This window comes from Poecilia reticulata, chromosome 18, assembly GCF_904066995.2.
Source record: "Poecilia reticulata chromosome 18, P_reticulata-male-v2, whole genome shotgun sequence".
Lineage (NCBI taxonomy): Eukaryota > Metazoa > Chordata > Actinopteri > Cyprinodontiformes > Poeciliidae > Poecilia > Poecilia reticulata.
The window spans coordinates 23878205-23899888 of NC_088847.1; the positions used below are offsets into that span (position 1 = coordinate 23878205).

The 21684-nt window shown below is 36.4% G+C and overlaps 2 protein-coding genes across 10 annotated transcripts in view; one reads left to right on the top strand and one right to left on the bottom strand.

Annotated features, from left to right (window-relative positions):
* Positions 1–4664: 4664 nt before the first annotated feature.
* Positions 4665–21684, bottom strand: part of LOC145548524 (uncharacterized) — a 76695-nt gene continuing 59675 nt past the window's right edge. For 3 of the 5 annotated variants that reach the window (XR_014084529.1, XR_014084526.1, XR_014084530.1), the window contains exon 4: positions 4849–4916. Coding sequence is in view for 2 of the 5 variants with exons in the window: in XM_081599041.1 (XP_081455167.1) it covers positions 4735–4916 (182 nt within the window). In the remaining 3 variants the exon portion in view is untranslated. Of the gene's footprint in view, positions 4917–21684 lie in introns of all 5 variants that reach the window. The other 2 variants (XM_081599042.1, XM_081599041.1) reach the window with 2 other exon arrangements.
* LOC145548526 (programmed cell death 1 ligand 1-like) lies at positions 13164–18127 on the top strand. 5 transcript variants are annotated; one of them, XR_014084535.1, is made up of 4 exons: positions 13164–13263; positions 14335–14384; positions 14497–14859; positions 15320–16124. XR_014084535.1 is itself a non-coding variant. In XM_081599052.1 (3 exons), exons 1-3 carry the CDS (start codon positions 14336–14338, stop codon positions 15505–15507), a joined length of 600 nt encoding a protein of 199 aa, XP_081455178.1. In that variant the 5' UTR covers positions 14289–14335; the 3' UTR covers positions 15508–16124. The 5 variants fall into 5 exon arrangements, 2 of the variants coding, with proteins under 2 accessions (XP_081455178.1, XP_081455179.1); XM_081599052.1 differs by lacking the exon at positions 13164–13263 and having other exon boundaries at positions 14289–14384; XM_081599053.1 differs by lacking the exon at positions 13164–13263 and having other exon boundaries at positions 14289–14384; positions 15323–16124.

Below are 21684 nucleotides of genomic sequence, written 5' to 3' on the forward strand. Positions count from 1 at the left end.
AATTGCAAGAGCAAATCTAATTTTTTACTTTGTGTAGAAAGTTTTATATTCTTGTATTTAATTTATTCAAATAAGACGTATCTTTGCTCATCCAACCAGAATCTGTCTCTGACCCTTTTTAAAGTTAGAAACTCCCTGCAATTTGTTCACAAGATCAAACACCAGTTTCTCCATTATCTAAATAAGGCGAAAGCTGACTCTCCTGAACTCCTGCTGCTTCGTGGCTTTCACAGATCAGCGTGAAAAGCTGGAACTTTTCCTGATGTATTTTCCCACACAAACAAAGGGCAGATCAAAGATCTTGGCAAACAATCTGCTTTAACTACAGGTAAAATAAAGGTCAATATGCCAGATTAAGTTATTAATTCTAAAACTATAATTAGGCTATTTCAATCAAAACATGTTAAGTTTTAAATCTAGCATATTTTAAATTTATTTTCTTAACACTGCACAAGTTAAATTAAACAAAGACCATTTCACAAAAATTTATTAAAACATCAAATTAACATATCGTAACACTACATGGTTGTTCTAAACATGTTGCTACATCTGAGATAAATATTTGTAACATTGTAAAAACATTTTTGTACATTTGACAAGATAGTTTTGGTACAAATGTAGAAGCAAAGAAGTTTGCTGTGAAACGCAGATTAATCAGATAGTAAAAACTGCAACTGTGATGTTTTTATGAATGAAACTGAAGGCCACTGCATTTTATTTCAACTCATGCTCAAACTGTTTGTCAAATGTTTAGTATATTTTTTAACATTTGGAGTTATTTCAGCCTTTGAGGAAGAATAAACTTCTTATTTTTAAAAACCCAAGAAAGAAACGAGATGATTAGTTTAATAAAATGTTTCATTTTAATAAAACAAGATAATTCAGCTGTATGACTGGCTGATAAATCTAATCCTATGACCAGTCTTGTGTGACCATAATGTTTCACTCTAATGCAGATGTGAACAACAGCGACTCAAAATTACTTTTCTTTCAACAGCACAACAAAATAAACCGGTTTCACATCTCTATCCACACAACCCAACAGGAAATGTATCTTTTTTTTTTACTAGTGGGAAAAATACTAGAAACAAACAGACGTCACACACGTGAGTCAAAATGCTGTTAGGTTTAGAACTGGAACATATTATTATAATTCATTTTAAAGCAGCAGAGTTATAAGTTTAAAACAAAGATTGTCCAATGTAGCTGTAGACTCTGTTAAATAATATCAGATACAGTATGTATGTATTATATTGTCCTGGGCTTGTATTTTGATCATCAGGTTTCATTTATTAAACCTGATGTAGAAAAGAAGAGGAATGACAGACGTCTGTTTGAGCCAAATCCTGACGAATCTTGGACCTAAAGTTTTGTTGGTTAAGTCAAATTAAAACTTAATTAAAGTCCTCAAGGTTTGTGGATTTTAAGTTTTGTATCCCCAACATATTTTTTCGTCTCTTCTTTCTGATAAATACAATAAAACCAAAGATCAGAACAGATATGACAGGAATAGACATCAGTCCAAGGTTGGCGGAGGTTTGTTTCCTCTCTGGTCCGGTTCTCACTGTGGGTCCGACAGCAGGAGCTTCTGAAAGAAGTCAGGAAAACGTTCAGGAGAGACTCATTTGGTGGCACATTTAGCATAGAAATACAACATGCCTCTTTCCAAATCCAATTTTAATTTTTTCTAAAACAGAAATAGAAAATGACAGAAAAGATTTTTTTTTAAAGTGTCTTTTGTTGATCTGAAATCAACGACCCGATACATGCTAACATCATCAGAGCACTGGTGGGAAAAAAAGAAAGGTTTTTTTGACAAATAAAATTTTCAGAAAAAGAAAATCAATAATCAAAATGATTTTATCACCCAGTTGAAACAAACACTTAAGACAATCTTATGAAGTCATGATTTCTCCATATGCTTCAAATGCTTTTTAACAGTTTTATTGAAATATACCTTAAAGATTTTAAAAGTTACCTTAAACTAAATATAAACCACAAATAATAAATAAGGACAAACTAAATGTTTCTCTAATCCATGACTCTTCTGCATGGCTAACAGAGCAGTCAAGGTTTTGACCAAAATGTCCCTTTAATAAGAGCAAAACAGCTCGACAGAAAAGGAGATAAACCACCATGTTGTGATTTAAATTCTGTTTTTTTGAAACAATGTTTCTGTTATCCAGTTGCTATATTTCTAAATTAGTCAAACTCTTGGCATAATTTTGGTCTTGTCCTCGTTTCAGGTTTGATAAATTAAAGTTTGAACAAACAAGATCATCTCTGTAGTTTAAATTCATAATGGTTGGACGTCTGCAGCTCTTTGAGTGTTACAGTGATAAATCTTTTAAAAACACAGAGTATTGAACTTTGAGTTAATCCCCATCCATAATCTGTGTTGACTTGGCATTGATACAGACTAGAGTCTTCAGTCCTCAGTCTGGACACATTGAGTCTGATTCGTCCTTCTCTGAGGACGTCTTTATAACTCTGGACTCGTCCTGAAAATCTTTTGTCCAGGTATAAAAAAACTTCCACACCCATAAATACATGATAGAGGACAAAATCCGTCTGATTCTGCCTTAATGTACAGTAGGTAAACATGGAGGACAGAGACGAGTCAGTCCTGCAGGTGAAGGTCCACTCCAGAGTGATGCTGTGGTTCTCCTCGGCCTCATAGCTGCTCTGGGTCACATTCACTACAAATGTTGCTGCTGAGGAGACAGAGAGGGAAAGAGAGGAGCAGACACACTGAGAACTGGAACATGGGAGTCTTTCAGCTCCATCTAGAGAGCTTTCTGTCACAAAGACAAGATGGAGACTGACCACAGAGACATGAGCTGAGGATGAGGAGCAGCAGGGAGACCATCTTCATCCTGAGAGAGAGAGGAAGAGGAGGAGAGGACATTAAAACATCAGTCACTACATTAAACTTAAACTGTTTTTATGAGTAAAATAAGCATCGTAATTACCTTGTTCTTGTCTTAAACCTTCATTCATTTTTTCTTTCCCAGTTTAGATTGTTGTGTTGAATTTTACAATCAATGCTGCAGTTTTATTGTGAAAAGAAAGATTCATGTTAGACAGCTACAAAACTAAACCAGACATTTATATATCACAGTTGTACTTTTCAGGGTCAATGTTTCATTGACAATGTTATATTTGAGGATTGAGAATATTCATCTGTCCAAATAAAAGCTGATACAAATATTAATGTAAAAGGAAGAAGTTGAGTTCACATTGGGTGAAGCATCACTGAGATGCAGTTAGAAGCAGATCATCCACATTCTGATGTCGTCTATTATTTTGATTATCAGTGACAGAAATACTCTGTGCTATTGGGTAAGTTTTATTTTTGAGCATTGTGTTATTAATTAGAAACTACAGATTCTCATTTAATCTTAAATATTACTAAACCTCAAACATAAATGTTCACAATTGAATGTTTAAGAGACGTATTTTGAGGAATATCTATATTTTCACAATTAATGGCCTCTTTACAGCCTCTCATTACAAATATTCACATCACCTGCTATTAAAATTCAGCTTGGAGTAATTAAATGTTAAATGAAGGCAGTGACATGGAGCTCTACAAAACACGTCTACTCCATTACAGCACCCCAGAACCGTTAATTCTTCAACATGTCCAAAGTTTTCTCAGTGTTTCAACTCAAATCTTCTTTTAATTTCTGATCACTTGATTTTTCTGTAGTTTTCATCAATGATCAGAAACCGAATCTTTTCTTAAAACCTGTTTGTTTTTCCACCAGCTGTGTCTCCATCTTGTTCTCCCTGAATGAATCTCTCTGGTTGCTTGTTTCTCTCTAATGTCTCATCATGACTCCGTCGTCTCCTCATTGGTTTCTGGATCCTGTGGTCAGGAAGCAGCAGCTGCTGCTCTCAGCCTCCTGAAACATCCTGAAGCTCAGCTGCTGATCTCTGATCAGCTCAGCATCCTGAAGCCTTCAGATCAGGAGTTTCTCTGATGGTCCTGATGCTGCAGACGCTCTCAGAGCAGCAGAGGCTGAACCTCACAGTCCTTCAGACCCAGAGGTCGGCATGGAAACCAGATAATAAAGCTAAACTCAGAAACATCGCTCTGCTTTCACAGGCTAATAAAGTCAGAGAAGGAGGAGAAAAACTGAGAAGGAAAACGTTAAAGAAGAAGATGAATAATTTAACTAAATCTGGATTTACTAAATGTTTAAATGTTTTAAAAATTTGTTGGATTGGTTCTGCTGAGTCCAAACAGCTGCAGCTCATGTTGATGTTAAAAGCTTCTGCAGTGAATCAGGTTCTGACAACATGAGGGAAGAAATCTGGATTTATTTCAGCAGAACCATCAGAACCAGTGGAGCAGATCCAGAGCTTCACTGGTTCATCAGCTGCTGCAGCTGAAAGCAGCTCAGATCAGGGTTCTGCTGAGGTTCTGGTTCCAGGTTCTGGTTGAGTCCAGAACGTCTGTTTCCAGCAGACGGGTCAGAATCAGAACATCTCTATGCAGCAGAGATGTAAAGTAGCTGAGATCAGCTGCTGGTTCATGAACAAAGGGAAGAAAATCAGATCAAACCTGAAACACTGAACTTAAAAAATAATCTTAGATTTTATTATGAAAAGTATCAGTTTTAAAATCATGAAGATGAATAAATGAGATAAATGAGTTTTTTCTACATTCTGTATTTCTGATCAAAGTGTTTCTTCTTATAAAGCATCCATTCTCTTTCTGTTGTCTCTTCATTTTGAGTAAAATAAATATTTTCCTCTTGACAGACAACATTTTTCTGGAGGACAACAAACAAGAACCATCAGAGCTGCTAATGCTGTTGGTCCCAGAATGATGAATATGAAGATCCAGGTTAGTTCCTCTGGTTCTGGAGTCAAAGTTGGTCTCTGAGTTTGGATCTGATCAGCAGCTGCTGGGAGAGAAACCAGAAATATTTATTAATATTTGATGAAAACTGAGATCCAGGAGGATTCATGTGGGATTTTCAAAGTGTCTCAGAGCTTTTTCCAAAACTTAATGAAAACTTGATGAAGTTCATAAAGTCAGCGGTGAATTGATTGACATTCAGGTTGTTTGGATTCTTTTGAAGTGGATTGTTAATTAATTAACCAGGATTTGTTTCTGGGTTTGGTTTTGTCTTTTATCCTATTTCTGCATTTGCAGATCAGAAATCCATAGTGGAATTTGGTTATTTTTTAATAATTTTATTTATAAAACTATTTCGAAACTATTTAAAATATTGACATAGAACTACTGATTATTTTTGCTTTTGTCTTTTAAGGGTCCAGAACAATTCAGCTAAAATGCCATTGAGCCATTTAATTAATTTTTGGGTGTTTATGTATTTATGGCGTAAAATAAAATACCTGTAATTCCTGTGTTTATTGTTGGTTTATGCCAATAATGTATTGGATGTTTGTTGAGCAACATATGATTAATAAATTCATTTTACTGACCTTATTTAGAGGTCAGTTGTTTTTTTTTATTTACCCCAAAACCTCTGCTGAAAAAACTCAGATTGTTTTTGTTTTTGGCACATTTTCGCTTTATGTAAATTTTATCAATTAAAATCAAATTCATTGTTTTGTCTGTTCTTTCAGACCAGATCTCATTGTAAATCAATATAAATAGAATATGAGATAAACATGAATGAATTGAAGATCAAACATAAGAACAAAAAAAGTTTACAGAAAAAAATTTTGTAATGAAATAGTTGTTGATTTGGTCTCTAATAAGGATTAACTCTCCCACACTTTGAAAACCCCTGATCTATAAAATGATGATGATGATGTTGGTTCATTTAACTATCAGAGAAAATGTTTTTATACTATTTCTTCTCACCAGTAACATTGAGTCGACATCTTCCAGAGTTGAATCCATCTTCTGTCATCACGTCACACAGATACAGACCAGAGTCTTCAGTCCTCAGTCTGGACACATGGAGTCTGATTCGTCCTTCTCTGAGGACGTCTTTGTCACTCTGGACTCGTCCTGAAAACTGATCATCCTGAGAATCTTGAAACTCAACACCATTATGGACGTGATACAGAACTAGTCCTCTAGGGGGAGCTAGAAGTTCACAGTAGATGAACAGTTCCCTGTAGGATCCCTGAGTCCTGGAGGTGAAGGTCCACTCCAGAGTGATGCTGTGGTTCTCCTCTGCCTCATAGCTGCTCTGGGTCACATTCACTACAAATGTTGCTGCTGAGGAGACAGAGAGGGAAAGAGAGGAGCAGACACACTGAGAACTGGAACATGGGAGTCTTTCAGCTCCATCTAGAGAGCTTTCTGTCACAAAGACAAGATGGAGACTGACCACAGAGACATGAGCTGAGGATGAGGAGCAGCAGGGAGATCATCTTCATCCTGAGAGAGAGAGGAAGAGGAGGAGGAGGAGGAGGAGGAGAGGACATTAAAACATCAGTCACTACATTAAACTTAAACTGCTTTTATGAGTAAAATAAACATCATAAATTACCTTGTTCTTGTCTTAAACCATTGATTTTTTCCATTCCCATTTAGATTTTTGTGTTGAATTTTACAATCAATGTTTTATTCTGAAAAGAAAGATTCATGTTAGCTACAAAACTAAACCAGACATTTATATATCACAGTTTTACTTTTCAGTGTCAATGTTTCATTGACAATGTTATATTTGAGGATTGAGAATATTCATCTGTCCAAATAACACAAAGCAGCTTTTTAATCTGCCGTCATGACGCTGCTTCATCATCAGTATGTAACGTAACAAAAGTTGTAGAAAACATTAAACCAAGAAGATATGATTATATTTCAGCTGCTCACCTGTTCATGTATTGATGATCAGGACGAAATGATCAGAATGTTTCATAAAGAAAAACAACAACGGAATCGAAAGTAAAAGCTGCAGAGCCTGAAAAAGAGGAAGATCAAAACCCCATTGAAGGGAGGAGCTGTTGACAACCACACTGACTGACGAAACATTTTAGTTTTAATATTTTAGAGAAACATTCGTCGTTTTGTTTCCCACTGAATGATAGAGAAATTAATATTAAAATTTCTAAAATTGTTGGATTTGTATGGCATCATGTACAAACACGAACTGTTTCTAAGATCCAATCTGATTGGATTAAAATTGAAATCACTTTATTTTACACAGGACAACATGGTTGTAAATATGGATTTATTGAAAACTTTGAAATATTATTTACAGCACATGAAAAATGATAAAGTGCTTTGTAACAATAGGTATGACTTTAACAATCAGGAAATAACAGAAAAAGACGAAACAATCCTGCAAAATTACGTCACAGTTCTTAAAGTTGTAGGATTTTACCTTGGAAAATAAATGCCTCATTTCACAGGTTTAAAATAAAAAACTGTCAGAAATGCAAAGCAGCAAATGAAATCATTAATATATTGAACTTTAGTCTGGAAAGTGTTGAAAAACCATCTTCAAATGAGTTCAAAGTCATCACTAAATAGATTCACCTCTGAAAATATTTAAGACCTGATTGGTCCAGCAAATTCCCTGTGACGTTCAGATAAATATCAGATTAATTTTCTTCATTTGATCCTCCTCAGGCTCAGTAAGCATCAGAAATGAGAGGACAAGCCTGGAAATATGCTGTAAATGTAGTCAGTATGAACCAACACACATATAAAATGCTCCGGTTCTCAATCTGAACTATCAGGCAAGCTAATTAATCCTCATTAAAAGAAATTCCACTATTGTGAGACAAGGGGGCAACCCGCCACTTTTTAAAAAACATTTTTTTAATTTATGTTTCAAATTGAGGCAGAGGGATGAAGAACAATTCAACATGAAACTGATTTCCTGTCAGCGTTTATCATTAATCCCAGTAATGTGCTGCTTACAGTGAAGTTTAGTAGAAACCATCTGATTTGTTAAGTTAATTTGTCAGATACAGCTAATGAATATGCAACCTCGACCTCAAACCCATCCAAACTATGAACACGCAATGTAAAACAAGATGGATATTGTAACTTATAATTATTTTATTAATCCAGCAATTTAAGCAAACAGACTAAAGTAAAACAACTGGAACGCAGCAGAGCTCTGTTTTATTCTGATGCTGATGATTTGAATCTGAATATTGTTTTTCTCCATTCAATAATGGAGGAAAGTAAGAACACCTTCTTCAATTTAAAAGTTTTACCTTCAAGGATTAAAACATGACACTTCTGTCATGTGAAATAAACTTTACATGAATAAATATACAATTTCTAAAAACAAACATATTTCAGTTTTTCTAATTATTCAAGAAAATAATGTCCAATCCAAGAGCTCCATCAGTTGCTCTCCAGCTACATGGTTGAAATAATTTCTGAACATCTCTGATTGTTTCCAAAACAGCGACGTAAGAGACATTTGGTCAGCTGAAATAATGCTACAGATCCTACTGCTGAAAACACTGCAAGAGAAATCTCAAGGCCAATGTTTGATGAACGTTTAGCTTCTGGATCTGCAAACGGTTCCTGAGGTTTGGAGGTGTAAGCAGCTTCTGGAAGGACAGAACAATGAAGAGGATTTATGGGACACACACTGAGAACTGGAACATGGGAGTCTTTCAGCTCCATCTAGAGAGCTTTCTGTCACAAAGACAAGATGGAGACTGACCACAGAGACATGAGCTGAGGATGAGGAGCAGCAGGGAGATCATCTTCATCCTGAGAGAGAGAGGAAGAGGAGGAGGAGGAGGAGGAGAGGCAGCAGAACATCAGGAACAACATCAGTCAGTATACAAGAAACAACTATAGTCATAGCAACTTAGTCTGACCTTTGACCTCAGTATCTTTAGATGGAAACTCCTGAACTGCAGGTTTGAATCTGAAACAGTAAAATGTTCAGAGCAGATCAGCAACAAGATGTTTTTATATCAATCAACAGTCATGAAGGCGCTAATGACCCTTCAATTAAAAACGCTTTTCAAATGATCTAGATCATATTGTATAAAATGTTCTCTGTTGTGCAGAAAAATAATCAGTTTAATTTCTATTCACATGTTTTAGAAACACGAGTAAAACATCAAACTTATAGAAAATTAAATTTATATTAAAGGTTTGAGGCCTTGCCCTGTGACAGACTGGTGACCTGTCCAGGTGACCCCACCTCTCGCCCGGAACGTTAGCTGGAGAGGCACCAGCACCTCCTGACCCCACTGAGGGACAAGGGTGTCAAGAAAATGGATGGATGGAAGGTTTGAGGCCTAATCACAAAAAACAATCTACTGCCTGATCAATAATTATGTTGTGCAAATTCTGCAGAATTTTATTGAGAGCATATAGAAAAAGGACAAAGTTAACCTTTAAACATGAATCTATATTTAAAACAACATTCATTTCTTTTTCAAAATTTTGAAAAATGTTCACAAAAAAGTGACCAGGATTATTGTTGCTCAGAAATATGTTGTTTTAAAAACAAAGCTAGAAAAAAGCAGAGCAGATTTTTGAAGATGGTTGAACTAATAACATGATAAAAATCAGAGAAACACTCAATGTATTTCACACGTTAACAGAGAATCTGCAACAAATGGTCAGGTTATGATGTGTTTAAGTATGATGTGTTAAACTTGTGGTTTGCTCTAGTTAGAAATATTTGGTTTCTAACTAGAGCAAACATCACATTTGTGCCGGTCACAACCTCATGATGTGTTGCTGGGAACACATCTGTTTACTCTTCAGTGGGTTTATTTATTTATCTTTTGTTCATAAACGTAAGCAGCGTTTTTGGGTAATTCATCTGCTGAATGATGACCAGTAAAACTGAAACCATTATAAAGCTGAAGCTGCAGAGATCAGAGGATTCTGGCTTCATTCAGATCCACTAGAAGATCTTTGATGGTCAGAAATGGAACAAAATATCATCTTTCTGCTAGAAAACCAAATATTTCTGATACATTTTCATGTTTTAACAGCTTTTCTCAGACTAATTCCTTCCAGCTTTCATCCACTGACAGAAATCAGTTGATCTGATTCAGTGAACTCAGTGAGTTTCATTCAAGATATCAGCTGTTTGCCACCAAACATATCAGCTGTTTGACTGAAGCTGGATGGGATGGTTTAAAGAAGGATGGGAAGTCAAAACAAAACTAACAAATGCTGCTTTTACATTGCAAAAACCTAAATCCTTACAAAGTATTTACTCTAGTCTTTAGTGCAAATATCTTAGTACACTTGAAATATGACAAAAACTATAAGTAACTTTTCAGCACAAAACAGGAGCCTGTTTGAAGTCAATAATCTCTTGATATTGATGAAAAAGTATCAGTTCTACAGGCAGATTATTTGACTTAATAACATGGGAAAAATGTCTTAAGTTAAATAAAACTATTGGATGGTAAAACTCTGAAACATGATGAGACAAGTTTCTGGAAAACAGCAGAGCCAGTTTCCTGTTTAAATGTTTCTATGAGGAAAAGTATGTATAAATATGTCCTCTGGGTCACATTCATTATTATTAAGTTTAAACTTGGAGTTACTAGCCTGATAAAGTAAAAAAAAAAACAACTATTATGACTAATAAGACAGAGGATTCTGGACAACATGCAAACATCTAGCCTATGAATGTTTAAAATCAAGGTTGAGAAGATGATCTGCCACAAAGGGACCAGTCTAAGTAACTCACCTTGTGATATGGATCTCCTGGTTTAGCAGAAGGTTGGAACAGCAGATCAGATAATAATGCTGCAGTTGTTCATATATGATGGTTAGGAGGCGTTTCTGATCACACTGTCAGAAAGAAGAACCAAACATCAAGGTAGATGAGCTCTGGGGAGGTTTTGTGGTTTGATGATGAAAATGGGAGGCCTCTCACACACACACACACACACACACACACACACACACACACACACACGCACCCCCCCCCCACACACACACACACACACACACACACACACACACCTACACGCACACAGGGGAGGAGAGACAGACGGGGGAGATATTTGTATTCAGATAAATGTATTCAGAGATATTTTACAAATGTTTTCTCAGCAACAATTTCTTGCATATTTTTTGTTTACAAACTCTGTACAGTTTAGACATCAAATAATAGACATGTGATTATTTAACAAAAGAAAAAGAAAACTGAAAAACTGTTAAGTGAATTTCCAGATTTCACAAGCTTGTTTATATAAAAATCAAGAATTATAACATTTTATGACATTTTGTAAGTGATTTTAAGCGTCAAAGATCTGAAACATGTTCTGGTGTTTTACTGCTGCTGTGTTTGTTTATCACCACAAGGTGGCAGTAATGATCTGTTTCAACATGAATTTTTTCTCTCTTTTTTGTCCTTCAGTATTAAACTCAACTTTTCCACCATGTTGATGAAATGCAACTGAATGTTTATGAACCAGCTGATCCAACATCTGTCCTGATGTTCTTCATCACTTCACTGATGTTTATTCTCCTGATCATTTCAGGTCGGATGTCTGTGAGATGAAATTCAGAGAAAACGTCCAGAAAACTGTTCTTCATGTTGTCATTTGTAAGTGTTGCTGAATCATTAAATATATTTATATATTTATATTAAAGCTGAAGCAGATTCATCTGATTCCAGGTCTGAAATGAAGTTTCTCCTTTTCTCTCCAGCTGCTGCTGATCAGCTTCAACCTCCAACTGAGAATCTACAACCAGACAGTCGAGGAAGAATCGGAGTTTATGTTTCACTGGGACTTTTAACTCTTATTATTATCTTTGTTTTTTATCAATGTTGTGTTTTTAAAATGCAAACTAGAAAGAAAATATAATTATAATTATAATAAAACGGATGAGTTTCTCTAAGAAATTACACCTGGACTCTGAAAGTATAATACAATATTAAGGCCTAATGAACAAAAAAATCAACACAAGATGTTATTCATTAATAGTTTATTATTGTTAAGGGAGTAAATAAATATTTGAGCAAATATCTGGTTTGATTTTAAAGGTTAAGTTTTAGCATAGCTGTTAAAGCTTTCCTCTGAAAACTGCTGATAGTTTTTTATGTTTTCTAAACTCTTAACTATTTATTAAAGTTTAAATGTTGTACATAGTTGTGAATAAATGTCAACACATTGTAAACAAGATAGAATAAAGTAAAATTTGTTCTGTTTTGCTTTTTTTGTTGCTATTTTTGTTAAATTGGAAATAAATATTTTCACTTCTAAATCTGTCTTGTTTAGTTTTCATTTTTCACATTTTCTCAGCAGTTGATCAAAACTGTACAATAGATTCATCTATTTCAGTTCAGTTGTTCTAAAGTTTAATTTGCTCAAAAGAACAAAGTCAGTTTTAGTGATTTAAACTGCAGCTGAACCTGAAACATGTGAAGAGACACAATCTGCCTGGAAACGAGGAAAACTCTGAAATCAGGAGAATCACTGAGTGGAAAAGAGTCTGGATGGAAAAAAATGTCTTTATGCCATCAGTTTGGAGCAAATGTCAGATTTTCTGATTCTTTAGTTGTTTATCCTGAACATCTTTACTGAACGTCTCTGAGGATTCAGTCACATTTAGTCACAGGCTGACCTGAACATCCAACATTTATTAACTCTTTATTTCCTCATCCTGGATCCAGATGTTGAACCTGAAGCTGATTGGAGGAGAAATCAGAAGAAGAAGAAGATGGAGGAGCTGATGGTATTAATAATTCACCAATATTAACTTTCTCATTTATTAGAGCCACGTCAGTTTTGAACGGTTTTAGAGGAACCTGAAGTTAAAACTGGAGAAAACATTCAGAAATATTCTGTCTTCCTCCAGGACTCTGGGTCTGTTTTTCTCTCCGAGTCTCTTGTATAAAAACATGATTTTATCAAACAGCTTCTATGAACACATGAAGGTTCACTGATTCATTAAAAGCGGTAAAATATTTCCCTCACTTCTCTCGTTTCTCAATAAGACCAGGAAGTAGAGAGAGCGGCAGCAAGGAGGAACAAAGTTAGCCAGGATGCGTTCAGGTAACCTCGGACGTTGACTTTTTAAGAGACAAATGGGACAGATTATAGTGAAAATAACAAAACAAAAATAAAAGGGTTCAACATTAACATCAGATGTATCTAATCAAGCATTTTCCTAAACCAGCAGTAAGAAGTTCAATCTGTGTGTTTCTCATTAAATCAGTCTGACCGAGGCGTCATTCGTCCTTCGTCATCCAGTGGTATCACGTGATCAGCGATTTGAAATTTGCCCGCGATGTGAAATTTGCCCGCACATTTTCATTCTCTCACATGAACTGCAGCAGATGGATGAGGCTCATGTCCCAGAGCTTCTGGGTAAGTCTGATTCATTTATTTTTTGTCCTCCAGTTTTTCTCTGTGTGACGTTTTTTGTTGAGAAGCAGCGATAACAGCAGATCCTCTGCAGAAAAACAGACGAGTTTCTACAACAGAAAGTTATTGCAGCTCAGATGAAACCGATAAAACCTGCAGCCTCTCTGTTTCTAAATGCAGCAGAGAGGTTAGAATATTAGTTAGAACAACGTGATCTTAGACCTGCTACTTGTTTTCTTCCTCAAACTGATCAGCGGACTCAGATGAAGATGAAACTTTCTGCAGTTTTCCTTTATAAAACCAAGGAACCGCCTGGCGGGAGTAAAAAGATCCCAATGTTTAGTTTTTCTTTAGTAGGCAGGATCTGTTGCTACGCCCCCTTTTTTGTTCACTTGTTTCAGATTAACTAGTGATATTTAAGCGTTGAAGTTGTTTCATACGAAGTAAGACATGAGTACAAACGTGACAATGAAAATATTAATGAATAAAAATCTTGATAAAATATTTCATCAGAAACAAAAGCAAACTGAGAGAAACTTGATGAAGCAGATCTATATGAACAGATCTATATTCACCAAGTTAAACTCATGTAGTCTGATCTGAGCTGATTTAATAAATATTTTCTGGCATTCAGTGAAACATAAACTCCATAAAATACAGACTGAAGCATTAAAACCAAGATAAACAGTAAAAGGTTTATGTTAATGAGACTGAATGAATATGTTTAATGATTATATTCATTAACCTAATTCAGGTTTTATTTAATAAGTCATTTAGTCTCTTTTTTGATGAATTGAAGTATATAATTTAATACTAAACAAACGTTTTTCAATTAATGAACACTTTGCAGATCACAGAAGCAGTGAATTATGGCATTGTTCAGCTTTAGTTTGTAATTTTGTCATTGAGAAATGATAAAATCAAAAACTCCTGCAGGTTTTCAGGTTGATGATTAATGATAATTAATCTTCTGAATCCTGACAGATTAAATTAATCTCCATAAAAATAAAGAAATTAGTGACATTGTTCCTGATGTCCTGCTGCCTCTCCTCCTCCTCTTCCTCTCTCTCTCAGGATGAAGATGATCTCCCTGCTGCTCCTCATCCTCAGCTCATGTCTCTGTGGTCAGTCTCCATCTTGTCTTTGTGACAGAAAGCTCTCTAGATGGAGCTGAAAGACTCCCATGTTCCAGTTCTCAGTGTGTCTGCTCCTCTCTTTCCCTCTCTGTCTCCTCAGCAGCAACATTTGTAGTGAATGTGACCCAGAGCAGCTATGAGGCCAAGGAGAACCAGAACATCACTCTGGAGTGGACCTTCACCTCCAGGACTCAGGGAAACTGGAAGAATCTGTTCATCTACTGTGAAGCGAACACGGATCATGGAGTTTTAGTTCTCTATCAGGTCCATGAAGGTGTTGAGATTTCAAAATCTCAGGATGAACATTTTTCAGGACGAGTCCAGATTGACAAAGACGTCCTCAGAGAAGGACGAATCAGACTCCATGTGTCCAGACTGAGGACTGAAGACTCTGGTCTGTATCTGTGTGACGTGAAAACTGAAGATGGATTCAACTCTGGAAGATGTCGACTCAACGTTACTGGTGAGTTCATGTTGTAACATCTGAACTTTATAAAGTCTAAATGCTGTAAAAGTGAAATGAAACTGAAAAGATGCAGCAAAGTTTTTCTGATAAAAAGCAACAAATATTTAAACTTTTGTGTTTTTCTGTGAAATTATTTCTTCCTGTTGCTCTTCGTTTTTATTTACTTAGATTATTTTTTCCTCTGATTTAGTTTGAGGAAACTCAGACTGAGGTAAAAGTCCTAACTGGTTTCATCCAGAGAGTCAGAGAAAGAGGAAAAGTCTTCATGTTTCTGTGGGTTTGTGATCAGAACCGACCCGGTTCATCCAGGTTGAAACACCAGTTAATGAACACTTTGCAGATCACAGATCTGCAAACGTCTCTGTGTTGTTTATATGGTTTCATGTTTAATTGTTTCCCATTAGACTTTATTCTTCTGATGGTTTCTATAATATTCAAACCTCTCTTGTCTTTCCAGCAGCTGCTGATGTCTCTCCAACCCAGAGAACGACCTTGGATCCAGAAGCAGAAGGTCGAGGAAGAATCGGCCTCCATGTTTCTCTGGGCCTGACAGCAGCAGCTCTGATATGGATGATGATCCTGAGGGCAGGAAGGATCTCCAGTAGCAGTCTGTGTTGGACTGAACCTGAAGAGGCCCCTGACTGAAGACTGTTGCTGTTTGACCAAATCATGGCTGCATGACAAGCAAACAGCTCAAATATCAGAAAATAGTTCACTGAAACACTGGATGACATCATCAGGTTCTGCTACTCCACCTCATCAGCTTTTGCTTCTCCTCTGTAGCGAGAAAGAGGAGAGAACACAAACAAGGAAACTCAATCTAATAATGAACTACTGAACACAAAGAATGAACATAAACTAGAAAATGACTGAACTAAATTAAACCAGGCTGATCTGATGAGAATCAGAACTAAGATCCCAGAAAACCCAAAACATCTCAGGAAGCTGCTGATAAAAAACAACAAATATTTAATTAAATTTAATTTTCTGTTTCTGTTAGATTGTCTTTGAGCAGAACTTTACAAGTAAACGTCGTTTAAAATGTCCCAGTTCTAAAAATTGTTGTCATGGTTACGCAACACTACAACTGTGCTAAAGTAAAAAATGTAAGAAGAAAGATCCTCCAATGACAAACCCAGAGGGAAACCAAAACCAGAACCAATCAGAGCTGATGTAGCTGAGCTGCTCCAACATGGCTGTCATGGAAGAAATGACTTTAACAAGAGTCTGGATGAGAAGAAAAAAGAAATGTATTAAAACCTTGCAAGGTGAGAACAGAAACACAGAGTCAAGGAGTCTGTCAGTCTGTCTGACCAACAGTGGATCTGGCTTCCTGTTATAGGCTCTGGTCAGAGAAGAGAGACTTGATTGGACAATAGGTGTGAATCCCTGATTGTGATGGGTCAGGGACTCAGATGGTCTGGTCATTTGTCTGTTGGAAATAGAGAAATAGGAAAGGAGGTTGTTGTCTGATGCTAAAGAGGGCAGATAAGTTTTACGTTGCTGAATCAACACTAGATGGTCTCCAGGATCAAGCAGCTCCTGCTGTTATATTTCACTGCAGACGTCGATGTGAGAGCAGCTTCTCTAATCTCATGGTCCGACTGCAGAAAAACTAAAGTAGAAGAGGGTCAGGAGCAACATTACAACATTTTCTATTACATGGTTCCTCCATGTTTTCTCTGTTTACTGAGATCAAACTTCTGGACTTTGGTCTCATCGGTCCAGAGGATTCTGGTCCAGGATTCATTCGGTTCAGTTCTAATGACTTTGTCCAGTTCAGTCCAGATTAATGGACGTTTTACACAAGTTTAATAAATTTAAGTAAAAACCAGCTGGTGAAATGTTTACAATAACTTATTTTTTAAACAACTGAATGAGTTTTAATGTTTTGATATGTAAAATATTTTTGAATGACTGAATCTTACTAAAAAAAGCAACAGATTCATTCCCTCTGTTGTTTTGAATCAACTTTAAAATGTTTTGCTGAAGCAAATTTATTGAAGTCATTTTTCTTGGTGCTCTGAATGAGAAAACATTGAGATTCAGTCATTTCAAATTGATAAATATGAATATAACTGAAAAGCTGCCAGTGAGTCGTTTTCTCAGTTTTCAGCTCCAAAGGTTCTGTGGATCAGAACCAACCAGATATTAAAGCTTTAACAGCTCAGAGTTTTTGGTACTGTGATCAGTTTCTGATTCATTTTCTGTTTCTGGTGTTAAAATGATGTAAATAAATCAGTTTTTATAGAAAGATGCTGTCAGGACTCTAATTCCATGTTCAATAGAATAAAGTTCATTATTTAATCACATTTATTTTATCTGCAGCTTCTGACTTAACAGTCAGATGATCAACATTTAGCTCCAGATCAACTGGTTCAGATCAGCTGGTTAAACTGGAGCTTTGATCAGGAACTGATGGAACCAGAACATCTGGACCCAGAAGTTGTTGGAGCTTCTAGAAGAAATTTAATCTATAAAACCAAATAATAATAAAAACAATCACAAGAAGATCCAACAGGAAGTAAAATGCTGTTACCTCAGAGATAAGTAGCAAGTGAGAGAAGCTGCTATGAGCAGAGAGAATCTAGGACAGGATGAAGTTAGAGAAACCACTTATGAACTGTGTCAGTTCATCAGATCAGTCACTGAGTTTGGTCATCAAGCACTCAGACATCAGTCACCAAGCCAGGTATGATGACTCTCCTCAGCAGCAACATTTGTAGTGAATGTGACCCAGAGCAGCTATGAGGCCGAGGAGAACCACAGCATCACTCTGGAGTGGACCTTCACCTCCAGGACTCAGGGATCTGTTAATCTACTGTGAAGCGAACACGGATCATGGAGTTTTAGTTCTCTATTACATTCATGATGGAGTTGAGTTTCCAGAGTCTCAGGATGATCAGTTTTCAGGACGAGTCCAGATTGACAAAGACGTCCTCAGAGAAGGACGAATCAGACTCCATGTGTCCAGACTGAGGACTGAAGACTCTGGTCTGTATCTGTGTGACGTGAGAACAGAAGATGGACTCAACTCTGCAACATGTCGACTCAACGTTTCTGGTGAGAAGAAATGATAATAATATAATACATTTTCCTTTGAGAAAATCCTGATTTCTGTGTTGATGAACCTTCATCTTCATCATGAATCCTCCTGGATCTCAGTTATCAATAAATATTAATAAATATTTCTGGTTTCTCTCCAGCAGCTGCTGATCAGATCCAAACTCAGAGACCAACTTTGACTCCAGAACCAGAGAGAGGAGGAAGGATCATCATCATCATCACTTTAGTACTGACAGCAGCTGCTCTGATCACATTTTTCTGTTGTTTTTCAGTGAAATGTTGTCTGTCAGGAGAAAAAGACTTTGATTCTAGTGATGATAAAGAGTAAACAGAGTTCAGCCTCCTCTCTAGTAAAAATACAGACAGAGGAATGCAGATCTGCAGCATCAACACAGGAAACGCTCCTTCTGGTCAATTATCTTCACCAAGTGAAGGATTTCAAGACTGAATCATTACATACAGTAAATGAGTCTTATATTATATAATCTAAGATTATAATTTATTTTTTAAAGTTCAGTGTTTCAGGTTTTATCTGATTTTCTTCCCTCTGTTCATAAACCAGCAGCTGATCTCAGCTACTTTTCATCCCTGCTGCATAGAGATGTTCTGGTTCTGACCCGTCTGCTGGAAACAGACGTTCTGGACTCAACCAGAACCTGGAACCAGAACCTCAGCAGAACCCTGATCTGAGCTGCTTTCAGCTGCAGCAGCTGATGAACCAGTGAAGCTCTGGATCTGCTCCACTGGTTCTGGTTCTGATGGTTCTGCTGAAATAAATCCAGGTTTCTTCCCTCATGTTGTCAGAACCTGATTCACTGCAGAAGCTTTTAACATCAACATGAGCTGCAGCTGTTTGGACTCAGCAGAACCAGTCCAGCTGCTGGATCTGACCTCAGACCAGTTCTACCATCAAGGTGGAGCCACCTGGTGGTGGAGTTAGGAACTGTGAGCTGATAGAGCTGAAGGTCTGAGAGACGAACTGACTGGATCAGTTCAGATTCATTTGTTCTGGTTTTATGTTTTTAAAGTCAATGTTAATCCCAATTGTAATTTTTATTTGTATTATTAAAAAAGATATTATTAATTCTGCTGTTTTTCCTTTTCTACATTAGCATTAACACAAAAGCTTTTATGAATATAATATTAGTTTGTGGATGTTTTAATTACAAGTCAACATGTTTTATACAGACAATGAGTCTGTATAAAACATGTCATAAAGATCAGAAATCTCAACTGTAGTTTGTGTGTTTGGAAAAACATGAATATAATGACAAATTTGGACACATTCAAAGGTTTTTTATTTTTATCCAAACAGTTTTCTGCTAATATATATGAATTGTGACATGATAGTAAATTACAGAAAGAGAAAATGTTTCATTCATTATGAGAGTACAGCTGCTGGTTTGATGCTCAGACCGTCTGTCACATCAGTGATCAATAAAGTTTATTGAGAGAATCTGGAGAATTAAAGTCGATGTATTGAACCACCAACAGATTATACAGAATAATGAAACCAATCAGGTCAAAATTTGATCCTAATAAACAGTTTAAAGATCTAAAGATCAGATTCTTTGATTTAGAAACATCTCAAGTTCATTCAGAATTTTTATCTGTTCTGCTGCTTTGAACTGAAACTGAACATCATGGCAGCTGAGTCGTCGATTCAGTGACTTGAAACATCATCTATGATTATTGACTCAATATTACAGATAATAATCAAAGAAACTGTAACATCTGCAGTTCAGTTCTTCAAACTGAGCATCTTATTTTCAGCCGTGTGTCGACCAGGAGACGCTCTGAACATAAACGGTCTTGGAGCTTCAGTTTGATCTGTGGAACATTTTCACACAATGTTCTTTATGCTTAAAGGATCAGCAAAGGTCGGCCATGTTTACTGCTTCAGTCATTTAACTGGCTCTTTTTTGGTCAAGATTTTCTTCAATCTTTTCTTCTTGTAGAGCCGACATGAGGAGCATCACCAAAGGTGCATTTCTGAACAATAAGATGGAGCAGCTGGATCAAACACAAAATGTTATAAATATATATAAAGCAAAATTTTAAATAATGAATTGAATATAACACATTTGAATAGACAGTTATTTAAAATGGAATCACTGCAGATTAGTAGTGATTAGTACTTTATACTCAACATGCCATTATATTTTAAATTCATATTGAAACCAGTTTCTAAACATTTAAAAGTATTCAGGTTCTATAAATCAGGCTGCACAGTGGTACAGTTGGTAGAGCTGTTGCCTTGCAGCAAGAAGGTTCTGGGTTCGATTCCCAGCCCGGTGTCTTTTTGCATGGAGTTTGCATGTCATGTTCTTCCCTGAGCCAGTTAGTTATCACCTTTGCTTTGTGGCAAGATGCTCCATCATGCTGGAAAAGGCATTGTTCATCACCAAACTGCTCTTGGACGGTTGGGAGAAGTTGCTCTCGGAGGACATTCTGGTACCGTTCTTTATTCATGGCTGTGGTTTTAGGCCAGACTGTGAGAGAGCCGACTCCCTTGGCTGAGAAGCAACCCCACACATGAATGGTTTCAGGATGCTTTACAGTTGGCATGAGACAAGACTGGTGGTGGCGCTCACCTCGTCTTCTCCCAACAAGCTGTTTTTGCAGATGTCCCAAACAATCGGAAAGGGGATTCATCAGAGACAATGACTTTACCCCAGTCCTCAGCAGTCCACTCCCTGTACCTTCTGCAGAATATCAGTCTGTTCCTGATGCTTTTCCTGGAGAGAAGTGGCTTCTTTGCTGCCCTCCTTGAGATCAGGCCTTGCTCCAAGAGTCTCCGCCTCACAGTGCGTACAGATGTACTCACACCTGCACTCTCAATTGTCTGGATGATTCATCAGATTGTAAGAGAGAATATTTTACCTAACATTTAGCAGGAAGTTAGGTAATGTAAACACCAGTTCTCTGAAAAACATATAAAGTCTTGAACACTGAACTGCATCAAATTAATCTCAAAACAATAAAACATAAGGAAAAGTTTCCATCTGGTTGATTCTGAAAAGTTTTAACGGGTTAAAAAGGGTTTGGTGTAATAAAAATAATAATGTTCTTAAACATAAAAGATGGCAGATTATACATGAATGATTATCTTGCAGCTGTTATTAAAAAGAGAAATTGTACAAGGATCCATGATGTTGAATAACGTATTGTGGGGATGATGGACCTTTGTTTTGGAGATGTTCATTTATTTAAAGAAAGTGGAGATTATTGTCCTGTTAGTTAAATTATTATTTATCAAATGATATTTAGATTGGTAGAGGGAAACTGGACAAAGAATGAACATTGGTGGTTGGTGATAGTTACTTATGCAAAATCTATGATATGGACAAATAGAAACATTTGAGCTTTCAGATACCTTTTATTTAGAAGCAATACTTCTGATGAAATAAGAAAATGTGTCACAATGTATAAACGGCAATAAAAGTTAATATGTATAACTTAGTTCTCCTCGGTTGTTTCATTCAGTGAACCATGTAAAAATTAATGACTGAGGTTTTCCAGTTGTATTAATGATTTTTACTGAAGTTGAGTTTGCGTCTGTTAACATAACCCATGCGTATCACCTTCTTCACCATGATGATGATGATGTGTAACTCAAATCAGAGCTTTCTGTCACAGCTGTGACTGATGTCACTTTAATTCATTTGGTATAAAAACAACACAGTTATTATTTTGAGTGTGCAAAAATAATAAAAGCATCCACTAGCAATAAAAAGAATTGTTTTTTTACCATGT

Coding starts and splice junctions, on each gene's coding strand:
- LOC145548526 (XM_081599052.1), top strand. CDS start 14,336: ATGAAGATGATCTCCCTGCTGCTCCTCATCCTCAGCTCATGTCTCTGT. Junction 14,385..14,496: donor CCTCAGCTCATGTCTCTGTG/GTCAGTCTCCAT, acceptor CTGTCTCCTCAG/CAGCAACATTTGTAGTGAAT. Junction 14,860..15,319: donor ATGTCGACTCAACGTTACTG/GTGAGTTCATGT, acceptor TTGTCTTTCCAG/CAGCTGCTGATGTCTCTCCA.